Source organism: Miniopterus schreibersii (assembly GCF_964146895.1).
Source record: "Miniopterus schreibersii genome assembly, chromosome: 10".
NCBI lineage: Eukaryota > Metazoa > Chordata > Mammalia > Chiroptera > Miniopteridae > Miniopterus > Miniopterus schreibersii.
Window position 1 is genome coordinate 52,491,435 of NC_138110.1, and position 23,927 is coordinate 52,515,361.

The 23,927-nt window shown below is 47.1% G+C and overlaps 2 protein-coding genes and 1 pseudogene across 7 annotated transcripts; 1 reads left to right on the forward strand and 2 right to left on the reverse strand.

The window, feature by feature from the left end:
- Positions 1-1,751: 1,751 nt before the first annotated feature.
- UBE2C (ubiquitin conjugating enzyme E2 C) lies at positions 1,752-5,250 on the reverse strand. Of its 3 annotated transcripts, none has more exons than XM_081148641.1 (6): positions 4,968-5,250; positions 4,431-4,458; positions 3,594-3,680; positions 2,582-2,786; positions 2,425-2,484; positions 1,752-1,995 (listed from the first exon to the last, which is right to left on the reverse strand). In XM_081148641.1, the coding sequence occupies exons 1-6, from the start codon at positions 5,066-5,068 to the stop codon at positions 1,937-1,939; spliced, it is 540 nt and encodes a 179-aa protein (XP_081004767.1). In that variant the 5' UTR covers positions 5,069-5,250; the 3' UTR covers positions 1,752-1,936. The 3 variants fall into 3 exon arrangements, with proteins under 3 accessions (XP_081004767.1, XP_081004766.1, XP_081004765.1); XM_081148640.1 differs by having other exon boundaries at positions 4,953-5,118; XM_081148639.1 differs by lacking the exon at positions 3,594-3,680 and having other exon boundaries at positions 4,968-5,149.
- Positions 5,251-5,918: 668 nt separating this feature from the next.
- On the reverse strand, positions 5,919-22,646 carry DNTTIP1 (deoxynucleotidyltransferase terminal interacting protein 1). 3 transcript variants are annotated; one of them, XM_081148637.1, is made up of 13 exons: positions 22,475-22,646; positions 21,833-21,903; positions 20,794-20,890; positions 17,169-17,267; positions 14,081-14,149; positions 13,543-13,599; positions 13,229-13,287; positions 12,296-12,341; positions 9,898-9,956; positions 9,749-9,809; positions 8,184-8,255; positions 6,392-6,447; positions 5,919-6,281 (listed from the first exon to the last, which is right to left on the reverse strand). In XM_081148637.1, exons 1-13 carry the CDS (start codon positions 22,577-22,579, stop codon positions 6,143-6,145), a joined length of 990 nt encoding a protein of 329 aa, XP_081004763.1. In that variant the 5' UTR covers positions 22,580-22,646; the 3' UTR covers positions 5,919-6,142. The 3 variants fall into 3 exon arrangements, with proteins under 3 accessions (XP_081004763.1, XP_081004762.1, XP_081004764.1); XM_081148636.1 differs by having other exon boundaries at positions 13,543-13,623; XM_081148638.1 differs by lacking the exon at positions 21,833-21,903 and having other exon boundaries at positions 13,543-13,623; positions 22,475-22,625.
- Positions 17,387-17,717, forward strand: LOC308562792 (large ribosomal subunit protein eL33 pseudogene; annotated as a pseudogene). The gene has a single exon. The product of its transcript is annotated as a large ribosomal subunit protein eL33 pseudogene (transcript).
- Positions 22,647-23,927: the final 1,281 nt, after the last annotated feature.

Here is a 23,927-nt window from a genome sequence, read left to right on the forward strand (position 1 = left end):
GGATTTCTGATCACGGCACATACCTGGGTTGTGGGTTCAATCCCTGGTTGGGGCACATAGAAAAGGCAACCGCTCGGCCCTAGCCAGACTGGCTCAGTGAGGAGTGCAGACTGAAGGGTCGCAGGTTCAATTCCGGTGAAGGACACATACCTGGGTTGCAGGCCAGATCGCCAGCCCAGTGTGGGAGGAACCAATTGATGTGTCCTTCACATTCATGTTTCTGTCTCTCCCCCTCCCTTCCACTCTCTAAAAAAAAAATCAATGGAAAAAATATCCTTGGGTGAGGATTAACAACAACAACAAAAAAGAACAAGTTGGTCATTCTTAGGTTACTTAAAACAAAAGGCAACCGATTGGTTTCTCTCTCCCCCTTCCTCTCTCTACGCATGTCCTTGGGTGAAAAACACATCTGCCTTGGCCAGCATTTATTAAGGACCAACTTAGTGCCTGGTTCTGAGCTCTCTTCCCAGATATCGTCTAACCCAGTGATTTGCAAGTTCGAGAGCATTATAATCACCAGGAGAGCTTGTTGGGGTCAAGAATTTGCATTTCTAACAAATTCCAAGTGATAATTGTGCTGCTAGGACACCTGGAGGACACTGCTCTATACCTCAAGCTAGACCACAGCAATGACAGCATCTGGGAACTGATGGGAAATGCAGAAGCTCAGGCCCCACCCCAGACCAACTAAGTCAAAATTTGTATTTGAACAAGATCCAGGTGGATTTATGAGCACTTTAGATTGGGAAGCACAATTCCAAGCTCCAAAGAGAGAGCTAAGAGCACAATATTAGAGATAAGGAAACAGGACAGCCAAGTTCCACCAGACCTGACAACTCCAGTTCTCACATGTGGCTACTTGGTGGAGTTACAGGGCAGGAAAGAGGGCTGGGATAGCAGGAATAAGAAAAGGGGTTGCTGAGAACCTTCCTGCTGGGGCCCCTGCTGTGCTCTTGCTTCTCCCCCTCCCCCCAGGCCTGCACAACCAGCTGCAGGCAGAGCTGACCCATTTGGGTGAAGAGGCTGAGACCTGGGCAAAGTTGGAGCGCACCTGGGTGCTGCTTGTTCACCTTGGAGACTTTCCTGCAAGACCTGGGCAGGCCCATCACCTCAGCTTGCTCTTCCCTTTGCCGGGACCCAGCTGATCAGCACAGGGGTTTCTTCCCAGGGCCTATGGCAGGCCAACGGAAAGATGGCCCTAGGGGCTGGGCTACTAGGTGCAGCAGCTGGAGGTGAATGTACCCCCTTGGAGTGTGGGGACATCTGCGGGGGACAGAGAGCAAGGGGTGAATCAAGAGCTGTCTCTTCCGATACTCGGCCTGAGTGGGATGACCTGAGCCTTTCTATCCTTTCTCAGGGCCAGAGCATCTACCATCAGGAGGTAGGTGGCTGGTCTTTTGCACTCCACTCCCCAGCCTATGGTCTGGTTCAGCCTCATCTGCAACACAGCTGGGGGAGCCCCCAATAGTCACTAACATTCTTGGTGCAGGTCACAGCTCCAAAGAAATAGGCATTTTGTGACACCCATTTTATAGACAAGGAAACAGATGTAGAGTCATAAAATAACCAAGGTCATAAGGGAGCAAATCCTGTCATCCCACTGCTATGCCCTACAGCTTGGACATCCTGAAGGACAAGTGTTTCTCTCTGGGAGAGAGGAGCAGGGGCGTGAGCCCAGATCTTAGGAGCCTGATTCTGTCCCAATCCAGCACTTCCTACTCTAGGGAGCAACGAAAAACAAAAACGAAACCCAAAATGTATTTATTTAATATATTCATCACAGGGGCTCAACCAGACTTAATTTAAAAAACAGAAACAAAACAAATATGACACCACAGCCGAAGATACAGAGTCCTATACAGAAATCAAGGCAAGGACAGACCATCTAAGGAAAAAATAAAAAGACAGCACAAGGAGAGAGGCTGGACAGCCCGGGTCAGGGCTCTTGGCTGGAGACCTGCTTTGCGTAGGTTTCTTGTAGGTACTTCTTGAAGGCTAGAAGAGAACAGGCAGTCTCGGAGAATGATGGGGACAGGACACGGGCAAGAGGGAAGCAGGGATGCAAAGGTGGGTGGAGTTTGGAGGGAGTTCCCAGAACAAGATTCTCCCTCTGCTGCCCACCCAGTGAGGTCTCCTGGATAGGCTCTGCTTCCCGTGTCACTGGGGAGGGGACTTGGGGGCCTTAGTGAGCAAGTCATTTGCACAAAGCTTTGCCTTCTACTTAAAAAGCCCTTCAACCCACATTAATGTGGAAAGGGTTAATTTTCTGATTTTATACCAAAAAGGCAAACCAGAAACACCAAGGCAGAGGTAGGCCAGGCTTCCCTCTTAGGACACATTCCCAAATCACCGAGACCCTTTTGTTTGAGGGAGCCTTTGAAGGTTGGGGAGGGATCACCCAGTGCGGGTGGCAGAAGGACCCACCTGTGGGGTTTTTCCAGAGCTCCGCAGCATGTGTGTTCAATGGGCTATCGATGTTGGGTTCTGTGGGTGAAGAGAACATCAGTCAAGGGGGTAAAAGAGGCTGCCTGGGGGCGTCCCCAGGTTGTGGAAAGAGGGTGGGGCTAGTCTCAGAAGTCACCTCCTAGCAGGCTCTGGATGGAGAGCAGGATGGTCCTGACATCATATAGGGCAGACCACTTGTCCTTTAGGATGTCCAGGCAGATGTTACCCTGGGTGTCTACGTTGGGGTGGTAGCAGGGCGTGAGGAATTTCACCGTGGGTGCGTTGTACGGGTAGCCACTGGGGAACTCTAGGGAGAGCTTATACCTCAGGTCTTCATATACCTGACATCGGAGAGAGGTGGGGAGTAAGTTTGCCACCCTGAACCGCATATCCCAGCCCAAGCCGCACATAAGGACCTTGCTAGAACTATTGAGTTTTTCTAGGACTTGACAGAAGACAAAGTCACACTGGTTCTGATGTTTTCTCTCATACCTGGTGGAGACATCAGGGATCCTTTGGTTTAAGGCAGGGGTGGGGAACATCCGGCACATGGGCCGTAAATGGCCAAGGCCTCACCAAAGAGAAGCAGTTCCAGCTATCACATTAGGGGTGAGTTAACTGTTTGACCAAATATAGCAGGCTAATTTTGTATGGCCTGCGAATGATGTTATAACTATCCAAATGGCCATTGGCAGAAAAAGGGTTCCCCACTCCTGGTAAGGGTTGTAAATTGGCACTCTGAGGGTTACTACAGCTATGCTTTTTAGTCCAATTAGAATATTAGTTGCTAACATGTAAAAATTGGGAGATGGGGCACCGATCTGGAGTTCTGACTTCTCTTAAACCAGATATGCAGCAATGCAAAGCTGCCACCCTGAGAATCATGTCATCTCATTGGCCAAAATCCTCACTGTCCTCCACTCTTTTCCTTGCTGTCTGGCCCCCCGAGGAATCTAAGATGGACAGCCTTGCTTTAAGCCCATCTCCTTAGTGTACAGAAGGGAAGACCAGGGCCACAGGCTCAGAGCACAGGGAAGTATCCTGCCCACCTAAAGGCTGGAAGCAGATCTGGCATTTGAATTATTTCACCTCCCGCCTCTCCCCAGATCCAGCAAAGTCACACTCACCTACCCCAACCCTACACTTACAGTGCCAGCTGCTCCATGGATGGTCCCCACCCATTTGAAAAGGTTGTCTGATTCAGGGAAGGCAGAAATTCCTTTGTCGCCAGACATCTGGGGAGGAAACATTTGCTGGGCTGTCTAGAACACTCCTGGGAACAAAGGGTGAACCCCTCCCCCTTAATCCCATCACAGTCTGATCCAAAATAAGGCAATCAGGCCAAATTGAAAGACTTTTTTGAGAAAGTGGTTAGATTCTCGGGGTTGAACATGCCCCTCTGAGGAGGAGTATTGGGATTATAAAGGTTCAAAGCCAGGCTAAGGACAGAGGGATTATGCAGGTAAACAGAAGGCTTCTCTGTACCCACAATCTTGTTGGTTGCTAGGAATTCAATTCAACGTGCTATTGAGTGCTGGTTCTATACAAGGCCCAGACTGTTCACAGACTAGGGAGATATACAACATGGACACTGAAGGATTTGAGTTGAATATTCAGGAGTAATGTAGAAAAGGTCATCTAGGATGAAATACTAAGAAGGATGGAGAGTTGGGCGTGGCTAAAGTTTAGGGCAGGGAAATAGGGCCAGGCAGGACAGGGGAAGGCTTTGTATGGCTTCTGGGAACTATATTTTAGAGAAAACTTCATTGTGGGGAGATGGGATTAGGAGTAGAGACTGCTGGAAGAAAAGGTGTAGGTGGGGTATATGAACTTCTTCCCAGAAGAGAGCAAACTGGACTCATCTTTTTACCCCTTTGCTCTGTGTCTAGCAAAGAGCCTGATGTGGGAAAGGAGGCTACTGATGAGTGAGTGCAAAGTGGGAGGGCAGACCAACCGGCTAAGGATCTGGGCAGGTAGTCACTCACCATGAGGGTCATCAGCTCCTGCTGTAACCTGCAAAGTGAGCATTTGGAGTCACCTGGGAGTCTGGACGGACCAGGACTCCCCATGGTCCCATCTCCTCCCACACTTATCTCTCTGAAGGAGCTGTCATGGATTCCCCCTACCCTGAGGCGAGACTCAGCTTGGGGCACACTCCCATTTCCACAGGAGGGTCCTACTGGGTCCTCACTCTCCCTCCTTTCAGGCTCTTTCAGCACGGTTCTAGCGTGTTCTTAACCCCCACTACTCCAGGCCTCAAAATGTCTCCCCTCTGGCGTCCCCACAAAGCCACCGAGACTCCCCAGCGCATCTTCATCTCGGCTCACCTACGGAGGATCCTGGCAGCATCCCCACACCTTCCGTCCTCCTTCAGAAGGGTCTCTAAGAGCAGCCCGAGCTCCTAGAGTGTCCCCCATCTCCCATATATCAGCCGTTCCAGAGCGAGGGGGCCCCGGAAATCTTCGCTGTCGGCCCCACAGCCCAGGGCGTGCCAGGCCTGGCCTTACCTCCGCACCACTCACCTCTTGCCCACGGGCCCCCGGGCGGCGCCCCCGCTGGGTTCGGCTCCTTTACGAGCTGTGGCGACGCTGGTGGCGGCTGGGTCGCGGTTCTGAGAGGCCATCCGGGCAGCGCTGGCAGGGACACAGGAGCTCGGAGAACAAGACTGTAACTGCAGGGCTGCGGGCCCGCCCGCCGGTATTTGAATTGTAACCCCCCGGCAACGCTGGCCAATCAGTGGCTCGCTTGGGTTTGATCCAGCCAATGGGGCGCTGCAGAGGGCTGTCACGGCGCAACTGCTCGACTCACCCACCGGCCACCATTACGGAGCGGCGGGAATCCTGATTCTGAGGGGCGATTGGCTGGAGAGGCTGCCATTAAAACGAGTCTGCAGTGGATTGGTGGCCTTTGGAAAAGGGCGAACATTAAAGGGCTAAGAAAAAGTACACGTGTGATACGCCCCTTAGGTCTAACGCCTGGCTATGCGCCTCAACACCCAGGGAAAGGCTGGGTCTCCAATCTTGCCCGGCGCTGAGTGCGGAAATCCCTGCCTCTCCCCCTATCAGGTCCTGGGCCCATCGCGAGGGGAAATACTTGAGGTTGATGGCAGACTAGCAGTGCACTATTAGACAACAGGTTCATCTGCTGCCTCTCTACATAATTTAGTGTTTTAACCTATAAAACAGAGATAATAAAAGCCACTCTGCATTTTCCTTCTGGTCTATCACCAACCCACCAAGCCACCCATTACATTCTGCTACTTCCATACCTTAGCTAGGTGGAGAAATAGTGGGACACAGGTGAGAGAGGTGTTCCCAGCTTCATCTCATAAAGCATGATGTGTGTGCATGGGGCAGCAGGACCTTCTTGGGTCTAACCTGGGATGAAGCGGGGTACCTGGTCCTCTTATCCTCCACCCACTTCTAGAGCCCTTGATGTTTTGTCAGCCTCCACAAGGCAGAACACACAGCAGGCCCACCATCTGTGTTTATTACAAACTGTTTCTTATCCTAACAACTTTACAAATATAGAACTACATGCCAATCTGGGGGTGCTCTGTAGTGAGTCACTACAAACTAGCCCAGGCACAGCTTAATGCCGCTATCATCCATCTGGGAGCAGTCTCAGCAGTGGCCTCAGCCATGGGGGAAAGAGGGTCTTGAAGGAAGGCTGCCAAGTGTAGCCAGGCCACCTGGCTTCAGGTCTGTGCAGGTGCTTCAACAGCTCGATGCTCATTCTCTGTCCGTTGCGTCTCCATGTACTTTCGCATCTTCTCAACTATCCAGGAGGGTAGGACAAAGGATTTCAGCTCATCTAACTTCAGGTCCAGGCATCCTCTGGCAGAGACATTAAGGAAAAATGTTGAAGACAGGATGTTGGCCCAGGTTCATCCTGGGGCTACTATAAGGCAGAGGGGGAGGGTAGGGTACAGATCTACTGGATTTACCTATAATCATCGCTGGCAGCAAGGTCCCGGATGTCCTCCTCAATGAGGAGGTAGGCCTGGGGCAGGAGCAAAGGAGAGTAATCATCAATTCTGGTTCATAACTCAACACACTTTGCTTAATGTGAGGGCTGTAAGGGAGGGGACAGTTTATAATTTAGTAGGGGTGAGTAAATAGGGAGAGACTGTCTGGGGAACAGTTCCTTGAGAGAAACTTTCACTCAATCAAACAGAAACTTTGTCGATGGGGGGGGGGGAGGGTAGAGACTGGTAACTATTTATAACCAGGGTCCTCTTTTAAAAAAGGGCCCTGAGGTGCTTAATAACAAAATGGCAAAAGAGCTAACAAAATATACATGGAAACAGGAAATTGGAGGAAGCTATATTAACCCTAGAAACCAAGATTATTTGGTTTTGAACTTTGTGGCAGAAGGGAAAACTGTTTAGTAACTGGGCTATATTGTCCTGGGGCCTGTAAAGCTGCTGGCACTATGCCATGGGCTGTAGTGGGTGAGAGCCAGCCCTCTTGTGAGCTTTCCATACAAAGGATGTTCATCACATGAGAGTCTTCTGTAGGAGACATGTCTTTCTAGTCTTAGGGTCGGGAATAATTAATTGTGTGTCCCTTGATTGACTGTCTTCATCTTAACAGTGCTGTGAACTTAGTAACAGATCGGGTGTTCTTGAGAGGGGGCTAGAGCTGAATTTCTGAAAACCCAGAAGTGCACTGGTCTCCCAGGTTAGCAATTAAAAAAATTTTTTTTAAAAAACTAGTCTTGCTCATGGCCTAATTCAGGTCCTGTGTTTCTCCCTGCTATTTCTTATTGTTATGTTTAATTTAAAAAAAAAAATCTTTATTGATTTCAGAGAGAAGAGGGAGAGAGAGATAGAAACATCAATGATGAGAAAGTCATTGATTGGCTGCCTCCTGCACGCCCCCCACTGGGGATCGAGCCTGCAACCCGGGCATGTGCCCTGACCGGGAATCAAACTGCAATCTTCTGGATCATAGGCCAATGCTCAACTGCTGAGCCACGCTGGCCTATCATGTTGCAATTTGTGTAACAATGGTAAGCTCCCTGGAATCTTTTTTAAAACAGGGTATAGGTATAAATAGAGTACGAAATAAAAGATAGCTTCCAGTGCCAGAAAGGAAATGGTATACTGGTTTACAAGGCCATTAGATTCTAACAGGAGCAGCCCCAGCAGAGGGACTAAGTGAGTCCTTGGGTGGGGAACACTGCATGTGATAGATAAAGCGCTCTCCATGGTGGTTTTTAGAACTCATGCAACAATGATTCTCCTAAGGTTGTGGCTTGATGTGAGCTGAAAACTTAAGGGGATTCTGTAAGGGACTGCCAGGTGTGGCAAACAAGTTTTACCCATATTGACAAGGGGTGCTGCTAGGAGCACTGTGTTGAGAAAACGGTGTCTGGTGCAGAGTGTAGTGATCGATGAGTGAAATCTGTCAATGGGCATGAGGGATAAGTAGTAAGTGTGTCTTGTATCTGCTGTTCTTTTGCGCAGCAAATAAAATCTAAATATAAGGGATGAGGTGGGGAGGTGGTGGTGGGGTGCTGTGTGGGAGACCTATGGACAGAAAAGGGAATCCAGGGATTACAGCCTGCTGTTCAGCTTGAAGAATGGACCCTCTCTGCCCTTAGAAGCCTCCCCTTCTACATCCATCAGGCTTTGAGAGTCTCTCAGATTTAGAGGTAAGCTGCCACCAATAGCCAGAGCCCTGGCTCCTGGGATGGCTGGGGCTTTGGCAGCAGCACGAGGGAACACTGCTTACCATCTTCCCCCCTGTTGCTCGCATGTGATGTTGCTCGGCCAGCCAGTGCTTGTCCTGGGGATCAGCTGCGTACTGTGAGGGATGAAGTCACAGGGGAGACATTAGCTTGGTGGGTCTAAGAATTGGGTAATAATAATTAATGTTTATTGAGCCTTTGCTACATGCCAGGCATCGTGTTGGGTGCTTTACTGCACTCTCTTTTTAAAATGTTTTCATTGATTTTGGAGCAAGAGGAAGGGAGAGGGATAGAGAGAAACATCGATGGGAGGAACATCTATCGGCTGCCTCTTGCATGCCCCCTACTGGGGATCGAGCCCAAAATCCTGGCAGGTGCCCTAACCAGGAATTGAACCAGTGACCTCTTCTTGGCTCATGGTTTGACACTCAACCATTGAGTCACGCAGACCAGGCTGCACTCTCTTAATTCTACCAACCCTAGGAGTTGGTCTGTATCATTCCCATTTTATAGATGACAAAAAGGATCAGAAATGTGGAGCCCCTTGCCCAAGGTCACACAGCTACTAAGTAACAGAATCAGGACTGAAACCATACTCTTAACCATTGTGTCACAGGAATTCAAAGCAGGTCCAAGAGCATATCCACTTGGGGGATGATGCAAACAAGGTCTTGGAGGATGTGGATCTTAAAGAATAGTCAGGCAGAGATAACAGCTGGGGAGGAAGGTTATCCAGGTAAAGGGAACAGTAGGAGTGAAGACACTAAGAGAGGAAAATATAAAGAAGTAGCCAGTAGGCAAATTGTCTAGGTGTTGGGAATCCCCAAATATAAACCTGAAAAAGTAGAGGAAGCAGGTCTGCCCTTCGAAGAACTTGAATGTGCACAGAATATAGCATACAGAGTCTATGATTCTGGGACCTCAGAGGGAATATGCAGTTCTGGCAAAGGGCACCAAGTCTTATGAATAGGTGCAACACCCCTAAAAAAACCTATCTTGCATATACATGCACAGTTTTTTTTCTTAATATGTTTAGGTGCTTTTGTGACTGATAAAATACAAATTCATTTAAGAAGGTGAATGAATTCATGACTCCCACCCATCCATTGTTTTCTCAAACAGTGGAGATCAAGCACAGCTGCTCTCAGGAGAGGAGTCCCCTCTTTGGGGTCAGAACTACTGCCTTGCTCCAATTTCTTTACAGACAACTGAATAAGGTAGTGGTTAAGAGCTCAGGGTTTGCTGAGGACAGATCCGAATTTGAATCCTGACTCACTAATTACTAGCTGAGTAACTATGAGCAAGTCACTTAGCCTTTCTCAATCATACCTATCTTAAAGGACAGTTCTATGAGATAATGTAAGTGTAGCACCTAAAACCATGTTTGGTACACTATAAACACACAAGATAAGTAGCTATTATTATTGAGGCACAGAGGTGGTGTGTAAATTACAAAAGGTAAAGGTCAAGGGCAAAGAGAAGGGCAACTAGAACCCCGATGTCCTAACTCCCAGATCAGGGTTTATCCCAAGCTTCTCTGTGCCATGTAGAGTTCTCAATGTCATATATTCTCCTGCAATGGCCTGCCTAACCCCCAGCACTCACCTACCTTAAAGAGGTGTGGGTGCTTGATGTAGATTCTCCCTCTGGTGCCCCCCATCCCCAGGGCTCTGAAAAGTAACAGACAAGTGGTAAGGATTACAGCAATTGTAGTCCTAGGGGTGGACCCTTCCCTCAGTGCCAAAGCTCTTGACTTACTTGTTAGCTCGAGATCCTAACACAAAGGTGGTGGATTCATTCAGCCGAGCTGGGTCCCACTATGCAAAAAAGAGGCAAGCTAGTGAAAGTGAGGTTTATCTGATGAGCAGTAAAGAAACACTCCTCCCCCTCCCCACTCCTGTCCATTATTCAAAACAGGTAATTTAAGAAACTGAATATTTACAATATGCTAGGCCCTGTGCTAGACACTGGGGATAAAGAGATGAGGAAGATAGTCTCTGTTCTTCAGGGGGCCATAGACTTATGCATACAAATAATTATACCATCACAAGATGGACAATGATACAGGCGGGTGCAGAGAGTGAGGGGTGCCAAAGGGGAGGGTTAACAAGAAGGCTTCCTTAAAGGGATAATTCCCAAGTTGATTCTGAAGGGGTGAGTGCAAGATAGGGTAGAGGGGAGGAAGAAGGGGCAGCATGAACAAAGGCAGGTGAAAGCTGCTTTGGCATGCTGGAGAGACTGCAGCAATTCTGTATTGCTGAGATAGAGCACAAATTAGGGTGTGGCAATTAATGAGGCTGGAGAGAGAAGCAGAGAGAGGCTGGAGGACCTAGTGTATTTTGCTCATTCTGGAGGCTATGGGGAGTCACTGAGGGCCTCTACACAGGGGAGTAAGATTTACTTTATTTTTTAAATATATCTTTATTGATTTCAGAGAGAGGGAGGGAGAGAGAGAGAGAGATAGAAATATCAATGATGGGAGTCACTGATCGGCTGCCTCCTGCACACCCCTCACTGGGGACTGAGCTGGCAACCTAGTCATGTGCCCTGACCAGGAATCGAACCTCGATCTCCAGGATTGTAGATCGATGCTCAACTGCTGAGCTACACCTGGCCAGGCCAGATTTGCTTTAAAGGTAGCTCACTCTTCTGCAATGTGGGTAATGGATTTGAAGTGGCAGACTATAGGCAGAGGGTGCAATTTATAGGTTGTTGTAACATAATTGTTTTGAAATAAGATGAGGGCTTGAGCTAGGATAGCAGTAAGGATGAAGAGGAGGGAATAGCAATGTGATATATTTAGGAGGTGGAAGCATCCAGGACTTAACTGGATGCAAGGAGAGGTAGGAAAAAGGCAAAGACAGCTAAAGTAGAGACCTTAAAAGAAGACCTGAGGAAAGATTCTGTTTTCCATTCTGGATATCTGAGTTTCAAATGTTACAGAAAGTTCAGGCAGGGATATACAAGTTTTAAACTAGACAGGGAGTGTGGTACAAACCAAGAGGTATGGCAACTTTAGCACACATTGGTCCCTGAAACCATAAGAGTGAATGATTTAGATCATCCAGAGAGAAACTAGATGGAGCAGTGGACCAAGGAGAGAATTCTGGGGAAGACCCATTTATATGGATCACTGAAGAACTCACAAAAAAGAGAAGAGATGTTTGGAGAGGAACAGAGTGACCAGAAAGACTCAGGAGAATGCAGGACCATCCACTTTAAAGGAGTAGAGTTTTAGAAGGAGGGTGTGGTCACTGTGTGAAAGCAGAGGGCCAGTATGACAAGAGGTGGACCACTTATACTGGACACAGCCTCAACTGGCACAATGGAACTTTTATCTACCTTACTGGGCTTCCATATACGATTTTACTCAAAGAAAGGATTCTACTACTGAAAGACCTTGCAAAAAACTGTTCTGGAGGCAACAGAGGCTAATGGTTAAGAGCACAAACTCTGGTGGTCAACGGATCTTGTGTTTGAGACTTGGTTCTACCACATACTAGTATGTGACTATGAGCAAGTTCCTAAGCCTTAGTATATACTCTAGTGTATTAAGCATATAAGATTAATAAAATATAATTTCTGCCCACAGGAAGTTGGCAGGAAAGGAAGCTCCCCAACTATAGAAGGGTAACAGAATCTATTTCTTAAGGTTGTTATAAAGATTGAGAGAATCCATGTAAGTACTGCATAAGTATTAGTGACCACTAGTTGTTTTTTTTTTTTTTTAATAGTTTATTGATATTTAGAGAGGAAGGGAGGAGAAACATTCATGGGCTGCCTCCTGCATGCCCCCTACTGAGGATCAAGCTGGCAACCCAGGCATGTGCCCTGACCAGGAATCAAACCAGCAACCTCTCGGTACATGGGATGACGCCCAACCAACTGAGCCACACTGGTTAGGGTGACCACTAGCTTTTACAGGAAGAAGCCTTCAGCAGACTCAAGTCTTCTCTTTGTTTTATCCCTAATGCCAACCCCTGCTTGGGAGCCTTCTGGGAGGCCAGTGTTGGGGGAAGGGGAAGGGGCAAGATGACTCTGGAATGGCATGCACACATCCTTTAGCACCCGCAGCCTCTTTCCCTCATGGTGGGCCTCAGAGCCTTGATCGAGTCTCCCCGGGACAGAGGTCATGGCCACGCTCACATAATCATACCTTGGGGCCTTCTCGGCGAATTGGTTCACAGGATTTAGGTTTCCACCTGATTGGAAGGAAAAAAGAAAGGTGAATTCTCCAAGTTCAGGTATAGGACTGGCAGAAAGCTTGCTGCTGCTGGTGGGAGGGAGTCCCCATACTCTCATTTTAGCCCCAGGTGTGCCTCTTCCTGGTAACACACTGGAGGAGGCTCAAAGGGAGCGAAGGACTGGACTAGAAGCCATCCTAGGACTACCTCTGATAGCCAGTCCAAGAACCTCTCTGAGTTGTTCTCATCTGTCAAGAGGTATCAGCAGCAACTGCTGTTGTTAGTGAGGAATGAACTTGCTCAGGTAGGACACAAATCTAGGTATGATGATGACTACTGTCCCATCTCCTAGTCAGGGCTCCAAGCCATCCTCATTGCTTTAAACCAGACCAGCAAGGCTTCATCTGCTTTATGTATTGGGCTTCCATGTAAAGTTTGGTTTGAAAAAAAAATTCTGTTGCTTTAAAAATCTTAGAAAATGACCATGCTAGAGGGAATGGAGTAGTTTTGCTCCTTATTAGCTGTATGACCTTGGGCAAGTAATCTCTGAGTCTGTTTCCTTATCTCAAAATTAACTGTACCTTCATTAGAGGGTGGCTGTAAAGACTAAATGGTATATATGTAAGGTGTTTAGACTAGTTATGGCACATTATAAATATTCAATATATACTAACAACAAAGAAAGCCTGGCGCTTAATCAAGCTGGGCTGAACTGTTCTGGTGCAAAAGTAGGATAAAACCACCTCCTCACTGCTTTCTTTTCCTACCCATCAAACCTGGGTAACCCTCCTCCACGGTGACTTAAACAAACAGATCTGATTTCTACAGAAGCAGAACTCTGGTCTCTCTTCCTCCAGGCCCACTCCCCCCCGTTCCTCCCTCCGGCTCTATTGGTCCCTACTCACACCATGCCGGTGGCTGCCCGGTCATTTGACTGGATGTGTCCAGGAGGCCGTCCCTTCCTCTGCCACAAAGAACAACTGTCAGAGGCCTGACCCTGTGGAAGCCCCGCCCCACCCCACCCCATTGACCAGTCCAGGGTTACTGGTGGAGACTGTTTTTCCAAAGAGACCAAATGGTGCTTGAGAGTGAAGAGAGAGTGAGTGTTTCCAGGGTTCCGGCCTCTATGCTAGAGAGGCCTCAGGTGCACTGAGGAAGCCCACCACCCTCCCTGGAGCTACAAGCCCTTTCCCAGCCAGAAAACGTGGAAATGGCTTACCTTTTTGGGAATGGGACTTCCTCGATGGGCACCTTCCTCTTCTATCTGCCGACCACGCTGCAGAAAAGGAAAGGCCAATGCCTGGGGGCCGCAGGTTCCCTGAGATTGCAGAGGACAGGGCCCCTGGACCACACCCTCCAGCCCTTCCCTGAGCCAGGCCTCAGAAACCCTCCTAGCATGATGCTATTTGGACCTGGTCCTACAAATGGGTAGTACATGGAATGCCCTGGGGCCCACAGAGTTCACCTGCCTCCCAGTCTGATCAGTCTCCCCCTCAAAAACTCCAGGACAGCCCAGCTGGTGTGCTCAGTGGTTGAGCGTCAATCCATGAACCAGGAGGTCAGGATTTGATTCCCTGTCAGGGCACGTGCCCAGGGTTGCGGGCTCGATCCCCAGTAGGGGGAGTGAGGGAGGCAGTTGCTTGATGATTTTCTCTCACCATTGATGTTTCTCTCTCTCTCCCTCTCCCTTCTTCTCTCTGAAGTCAAAACATATTTATAAAACAAAACAAAAAACAACCCAGGACAGTGACTCTGACCTTTATCCCTGGAAGCTCATGGGACAATCTGGGTATAACTTTTTCTCCATCTGAGAACAGTAGTTTAGCCTGAAAGGAAAAGACCATGTTAACAGTCACTGTTTTGGTGGGAAGTCTCTCTGCCTTCATTTTTACAGACATACTTCCAACTGGGTGACAAGGTGTTTCACGGTCAAGATATGCACATGAGCAGATACTCATTAAAAAACAACAACTTGAGGTCCTGGCTGGTTTGGCTCAGTGGGTAGAGTGTCAGTCTGTAGATCGAAGGGTCCCGGGTTTGATTCCCAGTCAAGGGCACAAACCTCAGTTGCAGGTATGATCCCTGGCCCCAGTCGGGGACCATATGGGAGGCAACCAATTGATGTCTCTCTCTCATGTCGATTTTTCTCTCTCCCCCACCCTCCACACTCTAAAAATCAATGGAAAAAAATACCCATGGGTGAGGATTAAAAAACACACACAAAAAATAATGATCACTGTTGAAAAATTAGAAAATGTAAATAAGAAAATCAAACCGGACAACTCAGTATCCACAGAGTACTGTTAACACTTCAATGTAGAGTCTTCATTTTCCCATGTAAATATATACTGTGTGTGGTTTCTAACGAAATGCATTGATAGACTACAGACTCCTCAGGAAGCTGCGGTTTTGTTTAATAACACTGTGTGCCTAGCATGTAAGTGCTGGGGATGTGGCAGGAGTAACACGAGCAAGGCCTTTACTTTGTGAAACTTATAATCTGTAGGCGATGTGAGTAAGCAAACGAATAAACATGTAAACAATGTGACTTTAGACAATAATAAATGTTCTGGAGAAAAATCCACGGGCAGAATCGACAGAGAATAGCCGGGAGGGAGGGCTCTTTGAAGCAGGTGGTCAGGAAAGGCCTTGCTGAGAAGGGAGCCTGAGCTGAGATGTGGAGGACAAGGAGCCACTTTTCGTGACATCTCAGAGCAGCACCTGAGAGGCCCTGAGCACCGCCTCCTTCTGGAAACACTTTTCTGCTGGCTCCTGTGGCCACACTTCTCTGGTTTTTCTCCTATTTCTCCAGCCACTTTCTTAGCCTTCTTTGCTGGCCCATCCTCCCTGACCTGGTTCTTTTCACTGTCCTCTTTCATTAGATATTCTATCTGCTTTCATCTATGATCACAGCTTCAATTAACATCTATAAGCTGATTATTCTGTAATTTTTTAAATCCTCAGCTGTAGCCTCCCCTTTGTGCTCCAGATTTGTATAACGGTCTGCCCATGTCTATGTGTGGATGTACCAAATATGCTACTTCCGAAAATGACTTCATGATCTTCTCCTCCAAAAGCTGTCCCTTTTCAGTGAAGAGTGCACGAGTCCCAATGCATGTTTGTTATTTCATACCTGTCCGCCTAACTAGGATGTAAGTTCTATGAAAGCAGGAACTGTGCTTGTTTGTTTGCTATTTGTTCTCATTTGTTCATTCACTCACTCACTCATTCAAAAAACACTTAGTGTACTAATATTAAGAGTCCTATTCTAGGGCCAGGAATGCAGCAGCGAACAAGATCAGGCCTCAACTCTCATAAAACAAGATTTTAGCAGAGGTGGGTGGGAGGGAGGCAACAAATAAAGTATTAATAATTGCAAGTTGAAATAAATGGTGGAAATAAACAAGTGAGGTGATAGAGAGTAACTGGGGAAGGAAGTGAGATGAGGGCTACTTTAGATTGAGTAGCCAGGGTTGGCCTCTCTGATGAGGTGATTATAAGCTAAATCTGAAGGAAAAAAGGAGCCAGTTATGTAAAGAGTTAAGGGTAGAGCAGGTCAGGAAGTGAGAACAGCAAATGCAAAGGCCCTGAGTTGGTGTGCTAGAGAAGCAGAAAGAGTCCAGTGTGGTGAGAATATAGTCAATAGGAGCAGGTGGGATGAGATGAAGTTAAAGAGGGAGGAGCCAGTCCACGTAGGGCTCTGTGGGTCATGGTAAGGCATAAGGGTTTTATTCTGCCTGCAAAATAAAGTCACTAACATGTTTTAAAGAGCAGAATGAGACAATGTGATTCATCTTTAAAAAGATGGGTCTGGACACTGTGAGAATGGATTTGAGAAAGGCAAGAGTAGAAGTAGCTCAGGGCTGAGACATACATTTGGGAATCATCAGCAGTTAAACTTTTAGGCTTCAAAGCCCAGGACTAGATGAAATCACCTAGAACGAGAATGAGCCACAGAAGAGAAGGGATCTGAGGGCTGAACTCAGGAGTGCACTAACGGTCAGAGATCAGGTGGAGAAGAACTGGCCCAGGAAACTGAGGGGGTGTGGCCAATAAGGCTGGAGCCGAGAGAGGAGCATTCTAAGAACCATGACATCATCTACTGTGACAAATGCCACCAAGAAGTGGAGTAAGCTCTCACTGACGGGATGGAGTTTTGCCTTTTCAGAGCTGAGGTCCACGCCCTGGTCTTGCTCTTTTCTGAGGCTGTGCCTGAGTAGCTAGCCAGCCAATCTTATGATAATTACCCTTATAGATCTGAACTCAACTCAGCCCTTGTGGCTTTATGAAGAAATTTCCATCTCTGACAGCTAATGGTTTCATAGTCAAGCACAGAGTCTGGGTGATGCTGACAATTTCTATTAATAACAACAGCTGATACATGCAAACAGGCTCACCACTATCTTGGGGACACAGCCATTTATAGACCTGATGTCATGCCTCCTGACCACACCCTGAGAGGCAGAGAGACAGAAAGGGTGATAGTCGCCAAGATACCCAAAGGGGCCATGATTCCTTGAAGGATCAAGTCACAAGTACTTGCAGAGGTGAGATGGACCTTAGCTATTCTAACTCTTGCTTGTTCTAAGCCACAATTTCTTCATCTGTAAATTAGGGATTAAAACATGTCTTCTGTACAGGGTTTCTTCTGAGATGTAAATAAACAAATGATGTGAAAACATCTATCACAGTACCTTCTCTCCCCTTCTAACAGCAACACCTCCAAGCCCTATCTGGATGTAAGTGGCTTCTCTGGCATCCCCCAATGATGATGAGATCACATTTCGTAGCACAGCCACAAGGGCTAAGCCCTGTGCCTATGTCTCTTGTCCTATTTGGTCTCACCTGCTCCAGGCAGCTCCGACAGGCTTCCTGGATCAGCTGCTCTGCATCCACTTCTTCCCCAACGTTGTCTCGCACATTCAGTGCCGCCTTCTGGAAGAACTAGGGAGAAGTACAAAGAGGAAATTGGATATAAAAGAGAAGCTTTTAGCTCTGGTTGGTGTTGTCCTGTGCACCAAAAGGTTGGGGACAAGACTTCTAAAACAACAAATATTTCTGGAAGGCTATGGTCCAAGGCCATTTTTGCTGGCTAAAAGCGGGGTCTCTGGAACCAGAGGGTGCACACAGCTCTTCTTAAAACTGAAGGTTTATACTCAAGATGAAACTGAATACTGTCTAGGCAAGAGATGTGCTTATGTGTACAAGGCAAAAGAACAACACAGTGACTCCTGATGGCAAAATGAACAAAACCAGAGTCATCTGGGGAAAGGAACTCATGCTCATGGACAGTGGCATGGGTTTGTGCTAAATTCTGAAGCAACCTTCCTGCTAAGGCTGTTGGACACAATCCGTGTAATGCTCAAGGATTTAAACTTATTGAAAAGCAAATAAAAGTGGATCTGTTCTCTTGTATTTTTGTCAAATGGGTTAAATAGAAATAAATAAAAGAGAAGCTTTTATCATACCCTCATTCAGAAGGGAAAAATGATTCTGAGCATGGCTTTGAGATCAGACAGATTTAGACTCATATCCCAGGCGCATTTCCCCACTCTATCCTAGTTTAAGGAGCATAATCATAGAGGGACCCACTATTCTTGGCTAGTGCAAAATCAAAGAATAACCTAAATGTCCAAGTATAACTTAAATAAATTAAGGCATAGCCATACCATGAATATGCAAATATTAAAAATCACAGTAAGGACATATAAGAAAATATATTTTTGACGTGAAAGGTATTCATGATATACTGCTAAGTGAAGGAAGCAAGTTATAAAATAGTTTGGCATCATATGAGCCTATTTATGTAAAATAGCAAAAAGCAGAGAAAAAAGAGCTGTAAGAATATATATTTAAGTAACAGTAGTGATATCATGAATGATTGTTTTTTTCTTATCTACATTCTCTCAGTTTTTATAGTGTACATGTATTACTTCTGTAGAAAAAAAAAGGAATACCAGTGCCTGAAGTGAACAGGCCAGGGCAGGTCAAAAAAGATTCAGAATGTAGAAAGTCCTGGTTCAATCTGACTTTGCCCAATCTCAAAGGATCATCTGTGGGATGGGAGAAGTGAGACCTGGCCAGGGCCCCAGGATACCAGCAGCTCCAACTGACTGGGGAAAGAGAAGGCAAAAGGTTCTACCACTGGGTAAGAGGGAGAGCTAAAGCCTGAAAACGCCGAGGACTAGATGATGTGAGGCCCCAGACCAAGGCACTGAGAACACATTCATAATGAGAGCTCAAGTCATGTCTCTAGAAAAAAGTATTAGTTCCCTCTGGCAGAAAGAAAAATTTTGGAACCTACAACCAATGCTCCTACTGTGCGAGATAACTATGTGGACTGTACTCTCATTATATATATAAATTAGAAATATATATATTTATTGATTTTTAGAGAGAGAGAGAGAAACATTGATTTGTTTTCCACTTATTTATACATTCATGGCTGATTCCTGTATGTGCCCTTACCAGGGATTGAGCCCACAACCTTGGTATATTGGGACGATGCTCTAACTAACTGAGCTTCTGGGCCAGGGCACTGTATTTTATATTTAGCAAGGTCAAATGCCTTTGATATTAACATCCAACCAAGGAAAAGAGTGTGAAAGCACTGAATTAGAGACCTCATGAGCTTAGGAGGAAAATTCTTCAGGCCAAATTAAATGGAATAAGCAGATGAGTTTGACTTTAAAACCAAAACTAAATTAAAACTGGTGTTCTATGACAACTAATGGCTAAATGAAATCTAATTATAACAACTTGGGATACTTTAGAACCAGCCTATGAGTTAGGCAGGGCAATGAATATATTGGGGTGAGCATAAGCTACACCTCTGAGCCTGAGAATGAAATCCAGTGATGAATCAGGCATTCTCAAACACTAGTGGTAGAAATGCAAAACGGCACAATCTTTTTGGAGACAAATTTTCTCAAGAGAAAGGTGTTTTCCCTTTTACCTATGAATTCCATTTCTAGGAATTTATCTCCCAGAAACACTCTCACAAATGAACCAAACCGGCTAGGGAGGCAGTCTATTCTCTATACAATAGTAAGAGTAACTCTTTAAAAAAACATTCATATTACATGCTCTGCTTAAAACTCTCTAAGAGTCTTTTTTTACTCATAATAACACCCAAAGTTGTGCCCTAGCCAGTTTGGCTCAGTGGTTAGAGTGTCTTTGGTTCGATTCTGGTCAAGGGCACGTACCTCGGTTGCAGGTTCGATCCCCAGCCCCAGTTGGGGTGTGTGCAGGAGGCAACCAATTGATGTGTCTCTCTCACATTGATGTTTCTCTCTCCCCCCCTTCCACTCTCTCTGAGAAGCAATGGGAAAAAATATCCTCGGGTGAGGATTAAAAACAAAACAAAAAAGCCTCCAAAGTGCTTACCATGCCTTCAAAGGTTCTGCATGAGCTGGGCCCTCTTATATCTCTGATCACCTCTCTTACTCTCCTCTGGCTCAGTCTACTCCAGTCACACTGGCCACTTGGGTGCTTTGAATATACCAAGTACAGTCCTGCCTCAGGGCCTCTGGCCTTGTTGCCTTAGCTGGCATGGTTTCTCTCCCAGGTATCTGTATAGCTTGTTTTTTTCTCAGGTTATTCAAATCTCTGCTTAAATGTCCTTTTATCAGGCGGCTTTCCCAGTGACGATCTATGAAATAGCACCCCTGTTCCCCACTAGTCACTCTCTTCCCCTTCTCTCTGGCATTCCATAACAAAGTACAAATTTGCTAAAAGAGGGCAAGGACATTGTCCGTTTTGTTCACTGCTACATCCCCAGTGCCTAGAATAGTGCCTTCATTATGGTAAATGCTCAGTAAATACTTCTTGAATGAATGAGTAAACAAAAGATGAGGGAGGTTTAGGAAGAAAAACAAAGAGTTCAGTTCTGAATATGCTGGGTTTGAAGCATCCGAGAAACATTCAGGTAGAACCATGTAGAAGTTTATTTATAGTCCTAGAAAATAATTTTAAATAATAATAATGGTGATATTATTAAACAAATAATAAAAACACTAGTTATGGTCCAAGCACAGTTCTGAGCACATTACACTTAAGTCATTTCATCCTCACAACAGCTTGGCAAAAGAGGTGTTCAAATTACCCATAAAGAGGGAAAAAACTTCTCGGGTTCAGAATTAGAAAACTTTAGCCCGGCCGGGCGTGGCTCAGCAGTTGAGCATCAACCTAGGATCCAGGCGATCGAGGTTCGATTCCTGGTCAGGGCACATGCCTGGGTTGCGGGCTGCAGCCGATCAGTGACTCTCTCATCATTGATGTTTCTATCTCTCTCTCTCCTCCTCCTTTCCTCTCTCTGAAATTAATAAAGATATATTTAAAAAAAAAAAAAAGAATTAGAAAACTTTAGACATCTGTGTGTACTAGAGAGAGCCAGGGAGACTGTGATGCAGACAAGGACTGCTCATGAGTCTTTCTCCCTGTTAATGTTTTATCTTTGTGTTCCTCTCACCTTCATGTATTTGTTGAACACAGTCTGGATCTCCTCATTGATGCTAGGCTGCAGCACAGCCCGGAGGAGGTCCATGGAGATGGCGGGATCTGTGAAACTGCATTCAGGAGAGAGACACAGTTAGGGTACATGTCCCAAACACATCGTTTCTTAGTCTGCCCAGCCAATTATTGACATAGGATCCTTTAATGACAATAACAGACAGCTTTTACTGAAAACTAGCTATGTGCCCAGGTTCTCTGTAAACTACATAGATGCATGCCTTTATTTCATCTTATAACTCTATGAAATGAGTATTATTTTAAAAGTGTTATGAAATGCTGTGTAATACTTACACAGAAAAGTCTATACACATTAACAAATAGTGTTAGTGAACATCCATTTAATCACTATCCAGGTAAAGAAATATAATCGGCGTTTTGCCCGGCCAGGCGTGGCTCAGCGATTGAGCGTTGACCTAGGATCCAGGCGATCAGGGTTCGATTCCCGGTCAGGGCACACGCCCAGGTTGTGGGCTCGATCAATGACTCTCTCATCATTGATGTTTCTATCTCTCTCTCCCTCTCCTTTCCTCTCTCTGAAATCAATAAAGATATATTTAAAAAAAAAAAAAAAAAATATATATATATATATATATATAATCGGCATTTCAAAGGCCCATCTTGTGCTCTCTTTTATTATTTATTTAATAATAATATTTATTATTAACAGAGGGTAATAGTACCCTGTGGATACTATTAGACACACTTTTTTAACCTCCATGCTACTCTGCCTCTTTTAGAGACCTCAAACAAGAGCCAGTGAGTGCTAGTGATCTTAGGCATTGTTTAATCTACCTGTTCCCCTCATTTTGTAGGAGTTCAGAAGGGGAAGTGGTTTACTCAAGGTCACACAGCCACAGAATCTGAGTGTCCTCTTTTCTAGTCCAGTGCTTTTTCTACTGCCTGAAAATCTCTTCTTAGCTCTCTACAACTAGGACCCCAAAGCTGCCTTCCAAGACAGTGCCTGGGAGGTAAGTCCCACCCAGAGCCTGCCTTACCTGGTTGTCATCTGTGAGCGGCGGCCCCTTCGCTGCACCTGCCGGTGCTTTATCATTATGTTCCAAGGGTTCTGTGGGGACCAAGGGAGCAGATGTCACTGAAGTCTGTGACATTGGGGTGAAGGTGGAGGGGGGTATGAAGTTAAACCTAGACAGCCCTGCTTCTCAGGCGCTTTCATCACTTCTCCCACCTTGGGGTGGGGTGGGGGGAAAGGGCAATGATTGGAAGGCCCTGCCAGAGAAGAGAACCTCAGGGAGAGTTTCCTGCCTCAAAAGTCTCGACCCCACCTTTTCAGGAAAGGCTGGAGGAAGGGAATCAGTGTTTACCGAGAGCCTACTCTGGCGGCAGATGATGTGCTGGGCGTTTTACCCGCATTTATATCCCATGCCCATAACAACCTAATCATCTCCGTTTTACAGAAGAGGAAACTGGAGCTCAGGGGCTTGACAGGACCGGCCCACGTCACCTAGCGAGGAGGCTGGCACCAGAATTTGAATCCAGGTCGTCGGACAGCGAAAAACGCCAACCCCCTCGGCAGCTCCAGCCACCGCGTTCTCTCGCCCGCGGGCTAGGGTCCCGGGAACCCGAGGCCCTGCCGGCCCGAGCCCAGGCCCGCCCGGCCTCCCGGGGAGCACTCTCACCGTGAGAACCAGCTGCCCCGCTGCGCCCGCGTCTCCCAGCTCCAGGCCGCCCCGCTCTGCCCCGCCGGGTCCCCGCGGCTGCTCGGCGTCGCCAGTGGCCCCCATGGCGCCCCGGACCCTCACAACTCCAGCCCGACTCTACCAATGGGCCGGAAAGTGGCTCCGTGACGTCATTGGAACGCGCCGCCGCCTGCCCGAAAGCGCGACGCGGCGAACTGCGGCGTTCCCATGGGAACCAACCGCCGCCTCCGGCCCCAGAGAGCCTTGGAGACCGGGTCTGGGTGGGCGGGTGCGGCCTCCTCCCGCGGGTGTGGACTGGCGAGTGCAGTCAGGAACCGTTCTCCGTCTGAGTGCGGGGCGGAGGAAGGGGAGCAGGTTCCCAGGGGTTGAAGCTGGGCAACGTGGGGGAGCGTTTCGTACAGCAGTGCCTGCAGTTCAGTCTTTGAAAACTGTAGATTTTAATATGCCCGGTACTCAGCCCCCGGAAATGGAGGGGCCTATCACGCGGACCCCGAAACCCGACAACGGGAGCCCATGTCATCTCTAACACTCACCCACCGGGTCTTCCCAGGCCTCGACCCCAGGGGCTGCCTCTTGGGTCTGAAGGCATCAGCATGAAGGCTGGGACTTGGGCCGTGGGTCGCCCCAGCCCCAGGGAGCTGGGCTGCTCAGCCCCGGCTGGAGATTGTGGGCTGGGCCGGGGATGCAGGGGCTGAACAGCAGGAGTTGCCCAGAGCGCCTCTTACCTCTGCCTTAGAGGTAACACTGCCCTGAATAGAAGTGGATTGATTTATGGGTGGTAGAGAAAGTTACTTTTTCCAGGTCACAACATAGGGTAGTAGGAAGTACGTGAGGTGTGTTTTTTAAAATTGCTTTTGAGAGAGAGAGAGAGAGAGAGAGAGAGAGAGAGAGAGAGAGAGAGAGAGAGAGAGAGAGAGAGAAGTCGGTTGCTTCCTGCAGGCACCCTGACCAGGGATTGAACCCACAACCTAGATATATGTACCCTGTCTGGGACTCAAACCCACCACCTTCTGGTGTACAGACCACTCTCCACAGCGGCCAATTTTGCAGTTAGAAAGACCTGAGTTCACACCCAGTATGACATGGTGCTTAAGAACCGGAATTGGACTGCCTATTTTGTTTTACCGTATACTGGCTGTGTGACCCATGTTTCTTTCGGCGCCTGTTTCCCCATCCATAGAACGGGAATAGTAACAAACTCATAAGGTTGCAGTGAGGATTAAGTGAGTTAATTCATGTAAAGTGCTTAGAACTGTGATACAAGTAAACCCTCAAAAACAATTCTGTCATTACTATTATTAAATTCCAGCAGCCACCACTTACTAGCTTTATGACCTTGGGAAATTTTTCTCAGCCCCTCTGAGCCTCTTTTCTTACTTCTGCAAGATTATTGTGAGAATTAAAAAAAATATTGTATATAAAGCACATAATA

What these genes read in the sequence shown, in the direction of transcription:
- UBE2C (XM_081148641.1), bottom strand. Translation starts at nt 5,068, where the DNA reads ATGGCCTCTCAGAACCGCGACCCAGCCGCCACCAGCGTCGCCACAGCT. An exon ending in CGGGGGCCCGTGGGCAAGAG is followed by an intron (nt 4,459 to 4,967) that starts GTGAGTGGTGCG and finishes CTCACTTTGCAG; the next exon opens with GTTACAGCAGGAGCTGATGA. An exon ending in GCTCTGGAAAAACCCCACAG is followed by an intron (nt 1,996 to 2,424) that starts GTGGGTCCTTCT and finishes GTTCTCTTCTAG; the next exon opens with CCTTCAAGAAGTACCTACAA.
- DNTTIP1 (XM_081148636.1), bottom strand. Translation starts at nt 22,579, where the DNA reads ATGGGGGCCACTGGCGACGCCGAGCAGCCGCGGGGACCCGGCGGGGCA. An exon ending in TGTTCAACAAATACATGAAG is followed by an intron (nt 17,268 to 20,793) that starts GTGAGAGGAACA and finishes ACTTCTCCCTAG; the next exon opens with TTCTTCCAGAAGGCGGCACT. An exon ending in GTCGGAGCTGCCTGGAGCAG is followed by an intron (nt 14,150 to 17,168) that starts GTGAGACCAAAT and finishes TTTTCCTTTCAG; the next exon opens with GCTAAACTACTGTTCTCAGA.